The 19,263-nt window shown below is 45.8% G+C and overlaps 1 protein-coding gene across 2 annotated transcripts in view; it reads right to left on the bottom strand.

The window, feature by feature from the left end:
• The window catches only part of LOC129818156 (electrogenic sodium bicarbonate cotransporter 1-like), a 101,761-nt gene that overhangs the window by 21,700 nt on the left and 60,798 nt on the right, over positions 1-19,263 (bottom strand). For both annotated transcript variants that reach the window (XM_055873808.1, XM_055873809.1), the window contains exons 10-16: positions 13,593-13,747; positions 13,208-13,339; positions 10,207-10,381; positions 8,869-9,002; positions 5,331-5,605; positions 4,644-4,699; positions 4,172-4,357 (exon numbers count right to left, since the gene is read on the bottom strand). In XM_055873808.1, coding sequence (XP_055729783.1) covers positions 4,172-4,357; positions 4,644-4,699; positions 5,331-5,605; positions 8,869-9,002; positions 10,207-10,381; positions 13,208-13,339; positions 13,593-13,747 — 1,113 coding nt within the window. The remainder of the gene's footprint in view (positions 1-4,171; positions 4,358-4,643; positions 4,700-5,330; positions 5,606-8,868; positions 9,003-10,206; positions 10,382-13,207; positions 13,340-13,592; positions 13,748-19,263) is intronic.

Genomic DNA, 19,263 nt, shown 5'->3' with positions numbered 1-19,263 from the left:
GTCACACAAAAAATGTTCTAAGGTGGAGCAGAATGTTTTTTAGCTAACCCACTATAGCCTGTGTTGTTCCTTTACTCATTGAGCTAATCAGGGTGTGCTAGCCATAATAATCCAATTTTCTCACGTTTCACAGTGTGCAAAGTTGTCATCAGGCAATGGGTGGCTATTTGAAGAATCTCAAATAGAAAATATATTTTTATTTGTTAAACAATTTTTTGGTTCCTACATGATTCCATATGCGTTATTTCATAGTTTATGTCTTCATTAATATTCTACAATGTAGAAAATAGTAAAAAAAAAAAATAAAAAAAAAAACTTGAATAAGTAGGTGTTGTAAAACTTTTGACCGGTAGTGCATTCGGAAAGTTTTCCTACCCCTTCACTTTTTCCACATTTTGTGACATTACAGCCTCATTCTAAAATTGATTAAATCAGCCCCCCCCCCCCCCCCCCTCATCAAACTACAGACAATACCCCATAATGACAAAGGAAAAACCGTTTTTTATAATTTTTTATTTAAATATTACATTTACATAGGTATTCAGACCCTATACTCAGTACTTTGTTGAAGCAGTGATTACAGCCTCAAGTCCTGTTGGGTATGACCCTAGAAGATTGGCACACCTATATTTTGGGAGTTTCTCCCATTCTTCTCTGCAGATCATCTCAAGCGCTGTCAGGTTGGATGGGGAGCGTCGCTGCACAGGTATTCTCAGGTCTCTCCAGAGATGTTCGATCAGGTTCAAGTATGGACTCTGGCAGGGCCACTCAAGGACATTCAGAGACTTGTCCCGAAGCCACTCCTGGGTCGTCTTGGCTGTGTGCGTAGTGTTGTTTTTATGTTGGAAGGTAAACCCTCGCCCCAGTCTGAGGTCCTGAGCAGGTTTTCATCAAGGATATCTCTGTACTTCACTCTGTTCATCTTTCTCTTGATCCTCACTAGTCTCCCAGTCCCTGCCTCTGAATAACAACCCCACAGCATGATGCTGCCACCACCATGCTTCACCGTAGAGATGGTGCCAGGTTTCCTCCAGACGTGACACTTGGCATTCAGGCTAAAGAGTTCAATCTTGGTTTCGTCAGACCAGATAATCTTATTTCTCATGGTCTGAGAGTCCTTTAGGTGCCTTTTGGCAAACTCGGAGTGGGCTGTCATGTGCCTTTTACTGAGGAGTGGTTTCCGTCTGGCCGCTCTACCATAAAGGTCTGATTGGTGGAGTGCTGCAGAGATGGTTGTCCTTCTGGAAGGTTTTCCCATCTCCACAGAGGAACTCTGGAGGTCTGTCTTAGTGAAAAATCGGGTTCTTGGTCACCTCCCTAAATAAAGGCCCTTCTCCCCCGATTGCTGGTACCCTTCCCAGATCTGTGCCTTGACACAATCCTGTCTCGGAGCTCTACAGACAATTAGTTCGACCTCACGGCTTGTTTTTTTCTCTGACATGCACTGTCAACTGTGGGACCATATATAGACAGATGTGTGCCTTTCCAAATCATGTCAAATCAACTGAATTTACCGCAAGTGGACACCAATCAAGTTGCAGAAACATCTCAAACATGATTAATGGAAACAGGATGCACCTGAGCTTAATTTTGAGTCTCATAGCGAAGGGTCTGAATACTTATGTAAATAAGGAATTTCTGTTTTAGTTTTTTTATACATTTGCTAAAATTTCTAAAATCTGTTTTCTCTTTGTCATTATGGGGTATTGTGTTATTAGAAATGTTTGCAAACTTATTGAAAATGAAATACATAAATATCTCATTTACATAAGTATTCACACCCCTGAGTCAATACATGTTAGAATCACCTTTGACAGCGATTACAGCTGTGAGTCTTTCTGGTTAAGTCTCTAAGAGCTTTGCACACCTGGATTGTACAATATTTGCAAGTCTTGCCATAGATTTTCAAGCAGATTTAAGTCAAAACTGTAACTCGGCCACTCAGGAACATTCACTGTCTTCTTGGTAAGCAACTCCAGTGCAGATTTGGCCTTGTGTTTTAGGTTATTGTCCTGCTGAAAGGTGAATTCATCTGCCAGGGTCTGGTGGAAAGCAGATAGAACAAAGTTGTCCTCTAGGATTTTGCCTGTGTTTAGCTCCATTCCGTTTATTTTTTATCCCAATCCTTAACAATTACAAGTATACCCATAACATGATGCAGCCACCACCATGCTTGAAAATATGGAGAGTGGTACTCAGTAATGTGCTGTATTGGATTTGCCCCAAACATAACGTTTTGTATTCAGGACAAAAAGTGAATTACTTTGCCACTTCTTTGCAGTATTACTTTCGTGCCTTGTTGCAAACATGATGCATGTTTTGGAATGTTTTTATTCTGTACAGGCTTCCCTTTTTTCACTCTGTAAATTAGGTTGGTATTGTGGAGTAACTACAATGTTGTTGATCCATCCTCAGTTTTCTCCTATCACAGCCATTAAACGCTGTAACAGTCTTAAAGACACCATTGGCCTCATGGTGAAATCCCTGATTGGTTTCCTTCCTCTCCGACAACTGAGTTAGGAGGGATGCCTATATCTTTGTAGTGACTGTAGTTAATAACTTCACCATGCACAAAGGGATATTCAATGTCTGTTTTTTTCTGTTTGTTTTATTTTCTTCTCAAAACCTCCCTGGTCTTTAAGGTTGAATCCGTGTTTGAAATTCACTGCTCGACTGAGGGACCAAACAGAAAATTGTATGTGTGGGCTACAGAGATGAGGTAGTCATTCAAAATCATGTGAAATACTATTATATCCATGCAACTTATTATGTGACTTGTTAAGCAATTTTTTACTCCTGAACTTTTAGGCTTGCCATAATAAAGGGGTTGAATACTTATTGACTCAAGACATTTCAGCTTTTCATTTGTAATTAATTTGTGAAAAAAATAAAAACATAATTCCACTTTGACATTATGGGGTATTGTGTGTAGGCCAGTGACAAAAAAAACTGGACTCATGTTGTCCAATAACCAACAGTTCAAAGCCTTTACGATGTTCAACAGGGCCCTCCCTGCCCTGGCCTGTGTGATGGAGGAAAGCTACAGTGCATGGCCTCCTGGGAAAGTTCAGCCCTCCCTCTCTGTCCCTGCCATGGGGAAATGAATGAGTGATATTTTAACATCTATGGTCCTGCCGGGCTGTACGGTAACAGCCAGCCATGCCGTGAGATGCAGAACAGATAAGGGAGTTGGCAGAGAGAGGAGCAACGAGCAGGGTGAAGTGAGCCTTGCTCTGGGCCTGTATTCAAAAAGCGTCTCACAGTCAGAGTGCTGATCTAGGATTAGGTCCCACCTGTCCATAGGATCTTAAGTTATTATCTAAAAGGCAAGGTAACTAATGTCTTTGCGTGAATGAGAACAAGAGGAGATGGGTAGATCTTCAATTGGCAAGGCAGAGATGAGTACTACTTCTCATGTATCAGACTCTTCATATATTTTAGGATTCATGAGGTGGAAGTGTAGTTGTTTAGTGTTGGTGTGAAGTGTGGGGTTAATACACAGCATCTTAAGCTGTTCGTCCACTAGGTTTGTGTGTTTTAGGACACTGAAGTGCAAGTGTAGGTGTGAGTTTGGTTGATACATAGCACCTTAAACAGTGTCAGAGAGTGACATCTGACTTTCCTGCTAAGACTCTCATTGACATCAGAGCCTATCGAATAACCTGAGAATGTCACAGCAAGGAGGAGGGAGCAGGGGGATATAGAGCGATGTGCTGTACATCATGACAAATCGCAATGTAATAAAACCTGGAATACCAGCAGCTCAGTAGATACTAACCGGATCAAAGGGTCAGGGCTGTCGGGGGAGGGGGGTTGATTTGTTCCTCTGAAGTAAGTTTCACTCCACTGAACCCAAACATGGCTCATGGAAATTTGCCAAGAAAGCATGTAAAGATATGGTAGGAACGTCATGCAGTAGGCATATGACTTCTGTACATCAACACCATCTGTAAATATATGCACAATAACCTGATTGTATTGTCTACACAATGTTGACGTTTCAATTTCTTTCGCCCTTTTCCCTTTTGAAAAATCAAACCAAACTTGGATCCTGAAACATGATTGGCCAGCTGGGCAGTAAAACTAAGAACCTGCAACATGATTGGCCTACGGGGCTGTCACAATTTTGATCCTGAAACGTGACTGGCGGTCGGGGCTGTCAGTCACTCACGGTGGTGGGGAAGAAGCGGCTGAACTTGAACTTCTTGAGAGACATGGAGCAGGTGTAGGTCCCCAGGAAAAGGATGAATGACATCAGAGTGACATCAGGGACGAAGCCACAGGCTGGACCAATCAGCTCGCCGCCGTATACCACACACTGATTCTTGTCGAGAGACGCCCATGTGGCGTTTACCGACTACGGGAGAGACAGGCACACACAGACAAAATCATTACCTCATTTGTCATGACTACGGGTTCAAATGAATCAGTACATACAGAAGCTGCTAAAACCATTTTTAAAAAACATCAACAATGCGTCTGTATGGTTGATGGATAACACTGCCATAACCTAATTAACCCACACCAGCTCAGACACATTCCTGTCTGAGACACACTCAGAAATATACATTTCCTTCAGACCTTCTTGTGACTGAAGAATATATGGCTGTCAGAGAAGAAATACTCCAGTGACTACTGCTTACCAGATCAGCATTGTTTATCCAGGCATGGGCATCGCTATAGAGAGCCGTCATATTGCCTGGATGGAAACAAACAAACAGTGAGGTCTCCACAAAACCACTTTACGAGGCACTTGTCAAAACTATAATGTGCATTTTCCTCAAGCATATGCAGTGTTACCACAGATATAACAAAGAGACAGATATTTCACCGGACGTATAAATGTGAAGCATCCGCTTAGCTGGCCGGCAGTGGGAGAAGATGGAGCGACGTGGATTTTGGCCGACATTCTGCACATTTTCTCATCGATGAAACATTTGATCTCGATACAATTTTCTGTTCCCAAAACTATAATCTGTTATGAACAGAGTGGACTAATGATATCTCTTAAGTGAACACAAACTTGGAACATGTGATTATCTCCAGTTTAAATATTGTGAAGAATTGTGTAATGTTTGCTTTCTGGACTATACCGACATCAATAGGACGGGAGCTCACCGACTCAAAGTTAGAGCAATTTGAGAGCCCAAGAAACACAGACCAAACCACAGAACCAGAAAGAGATTACATTTATATTGGCTAAACCCTCTTCGGTAGCTACACCCCTGTTGTCACCTGGACAGGACCACCTTAATCATTAGCACTTCCTGATCTGATTGGTTTAAACTACAAAATAGCCAATGAGCTGTGAGCAGTGCTGATAAGCGTACCGTCGTCCGGTGGGGGCATGCAGCGGCAGTCGTACATTGTGACGTAGTTGGGGTCATAGCCAGTGTTGATGGGGTTGTAGTGGGCCAGCTTCAGCATCTTCTTGAAGGCGTCGTAAATGAAGATGAAGGAGATGAGGGAAGAAAAGCCCTCCTCTGTGAAGCGTGTGAAGTACTTGACCAGGGAGCTGGCATCTGTGGCAACCAGCACCAGGCAGAAGAAGGCTGACCAAAGGCCGATCCACAGCCTGAACTCCAGGTAGTCAAAGTCATGGTCTCTGGAGGGGAAAGAGAGAGAGAGAAGGTACAACCATGGTTAGTTAGTCTAAGAGCAGGCCGATCCAAAGCCTGAACTCCAGGTAGTCAAAGTCATGGTCTCTGGAGGGGAAAGAGAGAGAGAGAAGGTACAACCATGGTTAGTTAGTCTAAGAGCAGGCCGATCCAAAGCCTGAACTCCAGGTAGTTAAAGTCATGGTCTCTGTAGAGGGAGAGGTCGGAGAGATGGTAGAACCATAGTTTAATATTAATGTATTAACATTTATTGAAACCGGAAGCCCCTTCTAAGACACTTGGAAGTTCCTATCCTATGCATGTATCAGAGTACCAACAGAAAGACAGATGGAGGCTGTAAATCCAGCTCACAAAGTAATAGAGTGCATGGCGGCATAGGCTCAGACCCGACCCGAGGAAACATGGCCCCGTCGGCTCAGCGTTGATAGTTTCCATTCACGGTGTGACATTCAATGAATGTAAATGATTGATAATGGAACATAGCCAAGCCAGTGCTGTCTGTAATGTAACGCTAGAAGAAGGTCTCTGGGATGGCAAGAGAAGGTAAGGAGGAAGAGAGAGAAGAGAGAGAAGAAAGAGGAGAGGAGAATTATGCTCTGGTCCGTGTGGGAGCAGGTCTGGACTGGTGACCCCTTTTAGGTGAGGAAGTAGGAAGTAGCGAGCAGGACGCATAGGAAATTGAGGGACAATCAGCCTGACAACGGAACTGAGGGCAGTTTGTTTGTTACTGTGAATAAAATTGTTTGTTCAAGATACAAATACTTGACAGTGGCTAACGTCTGACTGCAGAAGAAATTCATATTGTTTATGTCTATCATGAGTATTATTATACTGAACAAAAATATAAACACAACATGTAAAGTGTTAGTTCCATGTTTCATGAGCTGAAAAAAAAGATCCTAGAAATTGTCCATACGCACAAAAAGCTTATTTCTCTCAAATTGTGCACAAGTTTACATCCCTGTTTAGGAGCATTTATCCTTTGCCAAGATAATCCATCCACCTGACAGGTGTGTCATATCAAGAAGCTGATTAAACAGCATTATCATATGATCATTACACAGGTACACCTTGTGCTGGAGACAATAACAGGCCACTCTTAAATGTGCAGTTTTTTTCACACAACACAATGCCACAGATGTATCTAGTTTTGAGGGAGTGTGCAATTGGCATGCTGACTGCAGGAACTTCCACCAGAGCTGTTGCCCAAGAATTTAATGTTCATTTCTCGACCATAAGCCGCCTCCAACATCATTTTAGAGAATTTGGCAGTATGTTCAACCAGCCTCACAACCGCAGACCCCGTGTAACCACGACAGCCCGGGACCTCCTCATCCGGCTTCTTCCCTTGTGGGATCGTCTGAGACCAGCCACTCGGAGAGCTGATGAAACTGAGGAATATTGGTGTCTGTAATAAACCCTTTTGTGGGGGAAAAACTACAGTAATTCTGATTGGCTGGGCCTGGCTTCCCAGTGGGTGGGCCTGGCTCCCAAGTGACTGCGCCCCTGCACATTCATGTGAAATCCATAAATTAGGTCTAAATGAATTCATTTCAATTGATTGATTTCCTTACATGAACTGTATCTCAGTAAAATCGTTGAAATTGTTGCATGTTGCTTTTCTATTTTTGTTCAACTAGATTATTTATTAGAGGAAACAGGAAGCCGGAGGTTGTCAATAGAAAAGCAAGATTCTACGCTGCCCAAAAGGAACACTAAACACAAGTGGTTGGGGTTAGGATATTTGGTGGGCACCATGGTACCCTTGAGCCAGTTCCACATACTGTACCACTGGTAATCCTCACAACAACAGTCCAACTCTGAAAACAAACAAAACATCTCTAGGACCATTATAGCTGCTAATTTGTTTTACTTCTATTGAATTCTCTCACAGACACATACACTGAGTATACAAAACATTAAGGACATCTCCTCTTTCCATGACAGACTGACCAGGTGAATCCTGGTGAAAGCTATGATCCCTTATTGATGTAACTTGTTAAATCCACTTCAATCAGTGTAGATGAAGGAGAGGTGAAAAAAAGAAGGATTTTTAAGCCTTGAGACAATTTAGACATGGATTGTGTATGTGTGCTATTCAGAGGGTGACTGGGCAAGACAAAAAATGTAAATGCCTTTGAACGGGGTATAGTACAGTAGGTGCCAGGTGCACCGGTATGTGTCAAGAACTGCAAATCAGCAGAGGTTTTCACACTGAACTGTTTCCGGTGTGTATCCAGAATGGTCCACCACCCAAAGGACATCCAGGAAGGTGTTGGTTATGTTTTACCAGTCATATGAGGTCATTTAAATATTTCAATATGAAACAGACAGAGAGAGAGCGCAAGACAGACAGAGAGAACGAGACAGACAGAGAGCGCAAGACAGAGACAGAGACAGAGAGACAGAGAGAGAGACGGAGAGAGAGAGACGGAGAGGCGGACAGACAGACGGAGAGGCGGACAGAGATGGAGAGGCGGAGTGACAGAGAGAGAGAGAGAGAGAGAGACAGAGAGACGGACAGACAGACGGAGAGGCGGACAGACAGACAGAGAAGCGGAAAGAGATGGAGAGATGGAGAAGCAGAGAGACGGAGAGATGGAGAGACAGAGAAGCAGAGAGACGGAGAGATGGAGAGGCAGAGAGACAGCCAGAAGGAGAGACGGACAGAAGGAGAGACGGACAGAAGGAGAGAAAGACAGAGAAACAGAGAGACAGAAGGAGAGAGACAGACATACAGAAGAAGAAGACACAGACAGACAGACAGACAGACAGACAGACAGACAGACAGACAGACAGACAAACAGACAGACAGACAGACGGAGAGAGACAGACAGACGGAGAGAGACAGACAGACGGAGAGAGACAGACAGACGGAGAGAGACATACAGATGGAGGGAGACATACAGACGGAAAGAGACAGACGGAGACAGAAAGAGAGAGATATTTATGTTTATTTATTTTCCCTTTTGTACATCGTTATAACACTGTACATAGCCATAATATGACATTTGAAATGTTTCTACTCCTTTAAAACTTTTGAGAGTGAAATATTTACTGTTCATTTTTGATTGTTTATTTCACTTTTGTTAATCATCCATTTCACATGCTTTGGAAATGTGTTTCCCATGCCAATAAAGCCCTTTGAATGTAATTGAGTGAGCGAGTGAGAGAGCTAGAAAGAGAGAGGGAGAGAGAGATGAAGTATCAATATCTGTGGTGCTCAAAATGCAGGTGTAAGAGAGCTCACTTGCTGAAGTTGAAGAGGAGCCTTTCAAACACCAGTACAGGACCTGTGCTGCTGAGAATGGTGAGAGGCTGGCCACCCAGCAGACAGAATATGGCCCCCGTCAGTGCCGTGCCCAGGAAACTCTCCAACACACCCTGAAAGAGGAGAGGGACACAGATAGGCTGGTGAGTCAAAGAAACAGCATACAGATAGTCCCAAATCCATTGAAAGTGTTAGTGGGTGTCCTGGTGGGGTTAAAGGTCAAGGACACAGTAAACAGTGATGGTCACATTTCAACCCACTGTTGTATATGTTTAAACCAAATGGGACTGGACCAGAGAGCGTTTGGTGGAGGACTGGCGGCAAGGTCTGGTTCCAAACTACTGTTCTGGTACCCAACCCTCACAAATAAAACTAAGCACATGGTAATATTTGTATCATCTAAAGAAATCCATTTAGTTTCTGTGTATGTATGGGAACTGGGAATTGTCAAGTGTGCAATTGGAGCTAACTACATCATGATATCAATCTGCTGATTCAGCGAGATCTCTATTTCTCCCATCACACAGCTCCAGACACACAGAGAGCTGTTATACTGGCCCATCAGGACAGACAGCCCTGTTCAAGTTCACATTGTCACATCATGTGTTTTTACTAGGTGTCATTTACACAGCATATCCAGGCCTGGGTGGGAGACAGTGGACAGCTGGGATGCAGGATCAGAGCTGCGCTACCTGGAACACTGTGCTCCTGTGGCTTGGACAGCTAAGGCTTCTGGGAAAGGTCAGAGGTCAGTCGAGAGATTCCCATGCAATCGGGAGGACGGGGGAGGGGGAGACGTGGCAGTGACAAGGCTAGCTGAGTAATCTGGATCTGTGGTTATTTCCAGAGCAGCCAAATCCCCTGAGGCCAGCCCTCCCTGCGCATGCCTTCCTTGACCAACACATCCGGGGGGAGGCTGTGCGTGTTTTTAGGTTCAGGAGTTCTCCGTAATCATGTCACCTGGTCAGATCACATAGCGATAAAATTATATCTTCGCTGTCTTGACAAAAACCTCTTATCTCTCAAACATAAACTTTTTAGGAAATTTAAAAAATGGCCTTATTTTACAATTAACAACCAACCAAACTTCAGAAGCTAATTTGAATACATTTTATTGGTCCTAGAGTCTTGAAATGTTCAGAGTACATTTAGGGGAGTTATGTAATTTTAAATCCATGTCAGAAAGTATTAAAGTGCACACTATGTTATAAGGGTGGAGAATCGGGACACAGTCAGGTCATTACTTACATTCACTTATGCTGTTATGCTTCTTTCAAATGCTGCTGTTTCGAGAAGAGAAAACAGAAAGAGACCCACCTGCATGTTTTCTGTAGCATCTCCTAGCAACCCTCCGAAGGTGATGGCGTTGGTCACGGTGCCCAGGTAGATGAACAAGATGGCGGAAAGCGACTGGATGTGAATGGCGTCGTAGAAATCACTGGCGAAGAACGGCAGCTTTCGCTTGATGTCCAGGATGAGGCCACCACAAAACCTTAACAATGAAAATGTGACAGTTACATTTATGCCACAAAGTCTTTATTATTGGCACATGATCTGAAGATGTAGCCTTGTGAAGCAGACGGATCTCTACAATCCCCATGCTGTTTTGGTGAGCGTAGCTATTTGTCTGGTTTACGAGACTACAAAAGATGCTGTTTCATCACAAATCAGTGTCTGCACATGGCATAACTAAAAGAAAACAGTAAATAGTGGCTTGCTTTGGCCACACACCTGAGGTGTTATTTTCTGAAATTCTTTCACCCTGAAGAAGGCACAGTGATGCCGAACCGTTGGTGGTTTACCCAATAACTTACTGGGCATTTGTATATAGCGTGCGAATGTCTTTATTTTCATAGCCTACAGTTTACTCGTTGTTAGTCAGCACCTCTAATAACTATTTTGGGTGTGAGCCAGCGCATGCGTTTCACTGGAATTCTTTAGTGACATGCGTAGTGTTACAGTGTTATAGCAAATCATTTGAACACTGTATTCCCATATCAGTGAGAGTTGAGGCCCTGCTGAGTAACATTTTGTCACTGTACTACATGTTGGTATCACAGGAGGTTGGTGGCACCTTAATTGTGGAGGATGGGCTTGTGGTAATGGCTGGAGTGAAATGAGTGGAATGGTATCAAATACATGGTTTCCATGTGTTAAATGTCATTCCATTTACTCAGTGGGGACCCGTCATGTTTTGAGCCCCACATTTTAGCGACAAAAAATTAATAAAAAAATAGATATGTATTTGTTTTTTTTAGGGGGGGTGGGGGGCTTGCCTGTTTTGCGTGTTATTTAGGCATTAATACGTGTCACATATCAGTTTGCTTTCTGTGGTGGTGGAGCAGGCCAGCAGAAAATAGGAGCATTGCACCGTGATTGGCTCAGCATTGCACCGTGATTGGCTCAGTGTTCTGTCACTCATGGGGACACTACATCACCCGCCTTTAGTAAGGGTAGACATTTACATTTACATTTAAGTCATTTAGCAGACGCTCTTATCCAGAGCGACTTACAAATTGGTGCATTCACCTTATGATATCCAGTGGAACAACCACTTTACAATAGTGCATCTAAATCAAGAATGTGAGCCCTTTGGGTCCTGCCATAGACTTAGATTAGAAGTGCCCTTCCAAGAAGGCTCAAGGTCATTGGCCAGAGATAAAATGATGACAAATCACATATCTACAGTAGCTTTGATTGGACTGATCATGTCAACATCTTACTTTCAAAATCTCTGCAAGCAGTCATCATCATGAATCAAGTCAACAATCTACTGGTAAATCCTTTTTAATACTTGTCATATGAAGAGAAATAATGAAGAGAAATTATAGATAAAACGTATCGGTGCTCATCGGCCATAAGCATCACACAACAAGTTGGAAATTGCAAATTCAACAATGAGTTGTTTAGAAGGAATCGGTGACAGTGGCTAACGTGGGAAGTCGGGAATAAAAGCACTCAGACTGAGAAAATACGTTTTGAGCGGTCATCCAACATTTTCCAACGAAGGACCGCCGCACACAACAAAGGGAGTCCAAAAAGGGCTTGTATGCCTCTGCATAAATGATGTCATATGCCAGGGAGATATGTATACTGTAGCAAAAAAAAGTAATACTAAGTGTATGTTGTGTAGTAAGTTGTTAGTAGCCCATGTGCCTCACCCTAATAATCTATTTTCTCCTCTTAATTCCGCCTAACGTTACTGTTCTGACTTGGTGGTGCTGCACATATAACCTTTTTTTCAGAAATATCATCGTCTAATATTGTAAGAGGTTTCATTGTCCGCTTATTTCCCCCCTTTATTTATCCTACGGTTCTGACTTGGTGTACAGGGAAAACACTGTAAGAGCAGCCCATGTTCTGCATTCTGTCGCTGTACATTTAAAAAATGCTGAACACATAGTTATATTGACTACATCCGTCGTCGCTCACTCATTAATGTCTTAATCAAAATTACAGAACGCCTCTTATCCGCTCATTGTTAACTTATTCCTGTCCCGCCCTGACCTTAGAGATCCTTTTTATGTCTCTATTTTGTTTTGGTCAGGGTGTGATTTGGGTGAGCATTCTATGTTCTGTATTTCTATGTTTTGTATTTCTTTGTTTCTGGCCGAGTGTGGTTCCCAATCAGAGGCAGTTGTCTATCGTTGTCTCTGATTGGGGATCATACTTAGGCTGCCCTTTTCCCTCTTTCTGTGTGGGTTCTTGTTCTTTGTTTGTGTGCAGGGAGTTTGCACATCGAAGCTGTTCGGTCGTTGTATTCTTTATTGTTTTAGTTTCACTCCGTGATTAAATTATGTGGAACTCTAAGAACGTTGCGCCTTGGTCTCTTCCGACGACGACACCCGTTACAATGCCATAGTTTGTTCATCTCAATTGTCAGTAGAAACCGCATTTCTTTAAGCAAATCAGCCATATCAGCTATGTTTTTAAAAAAGGCAGTAAATGAGGCTGAATTAACTGTTTCACTGACAAGGCTCCTCTGATAGCCAGGTGTAGTGATGGTAAGGATTCACTCCATGGTGCTGAAAGAAAGCTCTGCTGTTGGGACAGCTTTATGTAGGCCCTAACAGTTTGTGGGCACAGTTTGTCACTGTTATAGTACAATTAATGTATGGTTTAATGCTGTGTAGTGACTTTGCTGGCTATTTTTTGGGGAGTTTGCCCCACCAAGATTTACATGCTAAAAACCCCACTGCATTTACTCCATTATTATGAGCCATCCTCCCCTCAGCAGCCTCCACTGGTTGGTATGTTATCCAATACTACGCCATACGCTATGGGCTAGGCTAGTGATAATGAGCAGTGTCATTCTTACTTTCCAGTGTTCATGAGCTCTTCTCCAACATGTCCATGTCCCCCTCCTCCTCCTTGACCCCCGTCATGTCCCGGCGTGTCCCCGTTCATCTGGGGCCCATCCCCTCCGCCTCCAGCATTATACTGGTTCTTCCTATACAGTCACAAACAGGTTAGCCTACAGACATCACTCTCCAACACAGTGTTGAAGGTTCATCACGAGCACCCAATATTGACATAACTTTCAAAACTGTCCAAAGAAATATGCACAATTTAATTAATTTTCTGGAACTAGGACAATTTTCAGAATTATACATTTACATTTACATTTAAGTCATTTAGCAGACGCTCTTATCCAGAGCTATACAACTGTACTAGGACTAGAAGTGTCAGTGGCAGAGCTGTACCTCTTATCTGAGGATGGCAGGGATTTGGGGGGTTCTATCCTGATGTCAGGGTCCCACTCCCCAGGAGGTAGGACGATAACCTCATCTAGGAACTCCTCAATGCCTGCCAGCAGGTCCTGTCTGTCCTTGGCCTTGTAGGCAATGTCATGGAACACCTGACCACACACAACCAATCAGAAACCAAGGTAACATCAACACCAGCACACAACCAATCATAAACAATGTTAACATTAACAACAGCTATGTCACTTCCCCACATAACCAATCAAACCCACTGCAGGTCCTGTCTGTCCTTGTCATGGAACACCATACCACAACACAACCAATCGGAAACCATGTTAACATCAACACCAGCCAACAACCAATCATTTTGCACACTTGTCTCGTTCTGCTATTGTGAGTAATTGGATCCCAATCATTATAATTATCCCCAATCATAATCACTTCCAGATGGTGTGTTTGTAATCACCATCTATATAAGCCATATGCCATTCTATCTTATTGCACCAGAGTATCTCCCTGTCAATCTCAGACACAGAGTGTTGGGCCACCCAGGCCAGGGAAGATTGCACCTTTATTTAACCAGGTAGGCTAGTTGAGAACAAGTTCTCATTTACAACTGCGACCTGGCCAAGATAAAGCATAGCAGTGTGAACAGACAACAACACAGATTTAAACATGGAGTAAACAATAAACAAGTCAATAACAGAGTAGGGGAAAAAATGAGTCTATATACAGTGGGGCAAAAAAGTATTTAGTCAGCCACCAATTGTGCAAGTTCTCCCACTTAAAAAGATGAGAGAGGGCTGTCATTTTCATCATAGGTTGTCACGTTCCTGACCTGTTTTCTGTTGTTTGGTATGTGTTTAATTGGTCAGGGCGTGAGTTTGGGTGGGTAGTCTATGTTATGTGTTTTCTATGTTGGGTTAATGGGTTGCCTGGTATGGCTCTCAATTAGAGGCAGGTGTTTGGCGTTTCCTCTGATTGAGAGTCATATTAAGGTAGGTTGTTCTCACTGTTTGTTTGTGGGTGATTGTTCCTGTGTCTGTGTAATCCACATGGGACTGTTTCGTTTGTTCGTTCGTTTTAGGTAGTCTGTTCCTGTTCTTGTGTCCTTCGTCTATATTTATGTATTCATCACCCGCTGCGCCTTGGTCCGTTCATACACCACCAGACGAACGTTACAGAATCACCCACCAAACCTGGATCAAGCAGCGTGTTAACGGACAGCAGCAACAGCAGCAGTGGGTCAAGGAGGAATGGACATGGGAAGAGATTCTGGACGGAGAAGGACCCTGGGCAGAGCCAGAGGAGTGTCGCCGCCCCAAGGCGGAGCTGGAGGCATCGAAAGCGGAGAGGCGACGATATGAGGAGGCAGCACGGAAGCAAGGCTGGAAGCCCGCAAGTACAACTCAAAAATTTATTGTGGGGGGGGGGGGGGGCTAAGAGGTAGTGGGTCTAGCGCAGGTAGGAGACCTGCGCCCACTTCCCAGGCTAACCGTGGAGAGCGGGAGTACGGGCAGACACCGTGTTACGCGGTAGAGCGCACGGTGTCTCCTGTACGTGTGCATAGCCCGGTGCGGGTTATTCCACCTCCCCGCACTGGTAGGGCTAGATTGAGCATTGAGCCAAGTGCCATGAAGCCGGCTCAACATATTTGGCCACCAGTACGTCTCCTTGGGCCGGCTTACATGGCACCAGCCTTACGCATGGTGTCCCCGGTTCGCCTACATAGCCCGGTGCGGGTTATTCCACCTCCCCGCACTGGTCAGGCGACGGGGAGCATACAACCAGGTAAGGTTGGGCAGGCTCAGTGCTCAAGGGAGCCAATACGCCTACACGGTCCGGTATATCCGGCGCCACCTTCCCGCCCCAGCTCAGTACCACCAGTGCCTACACCACGCACCAGGCTTCCAGTGCGTCTCCAGAGCCCTGTTCCTCCTCCCCGCACTCGCCCTGAGGTGCGTGCCCTCAGCCCGGTACCTCCAGGTCCGGTACCACGCACCAGGCCTATAGTGCGCATCGAAAGTCCAGTGTGCCCTGTTCCTGCTCCCCGCACTAGCCTTGAGGTGCGTGTCTCCAGTCCGGTACCACCAGTTCCGGCACCACGCACCAGGCCTACTGTGCGCCTCAGCAGGTCAGAGTCGGCTGTCTGCCCAACGCCGCCTGCACTGCTCGTCTGCCCAGCGCCGTCTGAGCCATCCGTCTGCCCAGCGCCGTCTGAGCCATCCGTCTGCCCAGCGCCGTCTGAGCCATCCGTCTGCCCAGCGCCGTCTGAGCCATCCGTCTGCCCAGCGCCGTCTGAGCCATCCGTCTGCCCAGCGCCGTCTGAGCCATCCGTCTGCCCAGCGCCGTCTGAGCCATCCGTCTGCCCAGCGCCGTCTGAGCCATCCGTCTGCCCAGCGCCATTAGAGCCGCCCGTCAGTCAGGAGCCGCTAGAGCCGTCCGTCAGTCTGGAGCCGCCAGCCAGTCAGGAGCCGCCAGAGCCGCCAGCCAGTCAGGAGCCGCCAGAGCCGCCAGCCAGTCAGGAGCCGCCAGAGCCGCCAGCCAGTCAGGAGCCGCCAGAGCCGCCAGCCAGTCAGGAGTCGTCAGAGCCGCCAGCCAGTCAGGAGCCGCCAGAGCCGCCAGCCAGTCAGGAGCCGCCAGAGCCGCCAGCCAGTCAGGAGCCGCCAGAGCCGCCAGCCAGTCAGGAGCCGCCAGAGCCGCCAGCCAGTCAGGAGCCGCCAGAGCCGCCAGTCAGGAGCCGCCAGAGCCGCCAGCCAGTCAGGAGCCGCCAGAGCCGCCAGCCAGTCAGGAGCCGCCAGAGACGCCAGCCAGTCAGGAGCCGCCAGAGACGCCAGCCAGTCAGGAGCCGCCAGAGACGCCAGCCAGTCAGGAGCCGCCAGAGCCGCCAGCCAGGCAGGAGCTGCCCTCCAGTCATGAGCTGCCCTACAGTCATGAGCTGCCCTCCAGTCATGAGCTGCCCTACAGTCATGAGCTGCCCTACAGTCATGAGCTGCCCTACAGTCATGAGCTGCCCTACAGTCATGAGCTGCCCTACAGTCATGAGCTGCCCTCCAGTCATGAGCTGCCCTCCAGTCATGAGCTGCCCTCCAGTCATGAGCTGCCCTCCAGTCATGAGCTGCCCTCCAGTCATGAGCTGCCACTCAGTCCGGAGCTGCCACTCAGTCCGGAGCTGCCACTCAGTCCGGAGCTGCCACTCAGTCCGGAGCTGCCACTAGTCCAGAGTTGTCCCTCTGTCCTGAGCTACCTCTCTGTCCTGAGCTACCTCTCTGTCCTGAGCTACCTCTCTGTCCTGAGCTAGCTCTCTGTCCTGAGCTAGCTCTCTGTCCTTAGCTACCTCTTTGTCCTGAATGACCTCTCTGTCCTGAGTTGTCTGAGCTGGGACCAAAGTAACAAAGCCTACCATCAGTAATACACTACGCCGCCAGGGACTCAAATCCTGCAGTGCCAGACGTGTCCCCCTGCTTAAGCCAGTACATGTCCAGGCCCGTCTGAAGTTTGCTAAAGAGCATTTGGATGATCCAGAAGAAGATTGGGAGAATGTCATATGGTCAGATGAAACCAAAATAGAACTTTTTGGTAAAAACTCAACTCGTCGTGTTTGGAGGACAAAGAATGCTGAGTTGCATCCAAAGAACACCATACCTACTGTGAAGCATGGGGGTGGAAACATCATGCTTTGGGGCTGTTTTTCTGCAAAGGGACCAGGACGACTGATCCGTGTAAAGGAAAGAATGAATGGGGCCATGTATCGTGAGATTTTGAGTGAAAACCTCCTTCCATCAGCAAGGGCATTGAAGCTGAAACGTGGCTGGGTCTTTCAGCATGACAATGATCCCAAACACACCGCCCGGGCAACGAAGGAGTGGCTTCGTAAGAAGCATTTCAAGGTCCTGGAGTGGCCTAGCCAGTCTCCAGATCTCAACCCCATAGAAAATCTTTGGAGGGAGTTGAAAGTCCGTGTTGCCCAGCAACAGCCCCAAAACATCACTGCTCTAGAGAAGATCTGCATGGAGGAATGGGCCAAAATACCAGCAACAGTGTGTGAAAACCTTGTGAAGACTTACAGAAAACGTTTGACCTCTGTCATTGCCAACAAAGGGTATATAACAAAGTATTGAGATAAACTTTTGTTATTGACCAAATACTTATTTTCCACCATAATTTGCAAATAAATTCATTAAAAATCCTACAATGTGATTTTCTGGATTTTTTTTCTTCTCATTTTGTCTGTCATAGTTGAAGTGTACCTATGATGAAAATTACAGGCCTCTCTCATCTTTTTAAGTGGGAGAACTTGCACAATTGGTGGCTGACTAAATACTTTTTTGCCCCACTGTACATTGTGTGCAAAATGCATGAGGAGGTAGGCAATAAATAGGCCATAGGAGCGAATAATTCCAATTTAGCAGATTAACACTGGAGTGATAAATCATCAGATGATCATGTGCAAGTAGAGATACTGGTGTGCAAAAGAGCAGAAAAGTAAATAAATAAAAACAGTAAGGGGATGAGGTAGGTAAATTGGGTGGGTTGTTTACAGATGGACTATGTACAGCTGCAGCGATCGGTTAGCTGCTCAGATAGCAGATGTTTAAAGTTGGTGAGGGAAATAAAAGTCTCCAATTTCAGCGATTTTTGCAATTCGTTCCAGTCACAGGCAGCAGAGAACTGGAAGGAAAGGTGGCCAAATGAGCTGTTGGCTTTTGGGAAGATCAGTGAGATATACCTGCTGGAGCGCGTGCTACGGGTGGGTGTTGTTATCGTGACCAGTGAACTGAGATAAGGCGGAGCTTTACCTAGCATGGACTTATAGATGACCAGGAGCCAGTGGGTCTGGCGACGAATATGTAGAGAGGGCCAACCGACTAGAGCATACAGGTCGCAGTGGTGGGTGGTATAAGGTGTTTTAGTAACAAAACGGATGGCACTATGATAAACTGCATCTAGTTTGCTGAGTAGAGTATTGGAAGCTATTTTGTAAATGACATCGTCGAGGATCAGTAGGATAGTCAGTTTTACTAGGGTAAGTTTGGCGGCGTGAGTGAAGGAGGCTTTGTTGCGAAATAGAAAGCCGATTCTTGATTTGATTTTGGATTGGAGATGTTTAATATGAGTCTGGAAGGAGAGTTTACAGTCTAGCCAGACACCTAGGTATTTATAGATGTCCACATATTCTAGGTCGGAGCCGTCCAGGGTGGTGATGCTAGTCTGGCGGGCGGGTGCAGGCAGCGAACGGTTGAAAAGCATGCATTTGGTTTTACTAGCGTGCAGTTGGAGGCCACGGAAGGAGTGTTGTATGGCATTGAAGCTTGTTTGAAGGTTAGATAGCACAGTGTCCAAGGAAGGGCCAGAAGTATACAGAATGGTGTCGTCTGTGTAGAGGTGGATCAGGGAATCGCCCGCAGCAAGAGCAACATCATTGATTTATCCAGAGAAAAGAGTCGGCCCGAGAATTGAACCCTGTGGTACCCCCATAGAGAAAGCCAGAGGACCGGACAACATGCCCTCCGATTTGACACACTGAACTCTGTCTGCAAAGTAGTTGGTGAACCAGGCAAGGCAGTCATCAGAAAAACCGAGGCTACTGAGTCTGCCGATAAGAATATGGTGATTGACAGAGTCGAAAGCCTTGGCCAGGTCGATGAAGACGGCTGCACAGTACTGT

This window comes from Salvelinus fontinalis, chromosome 21, assembly GCF_029448725.1.
Source record: "Salvelinus fontinalis isolate EN_2023a chromosome 21, ASM2944872v1, whole genome shotgun sequence".
NCBI classification, from domain to species: Eukaryota; Metazoa; Chordata; class Actinopteri; order Salmoniformes; family Salmonidae; genus Salvelinus; species Salvelinus fontinalis.
Note: the sequence above shows the minus strand (reverse complement) of the source record. Positions and strands in the feature narration are given on the sequence as shown.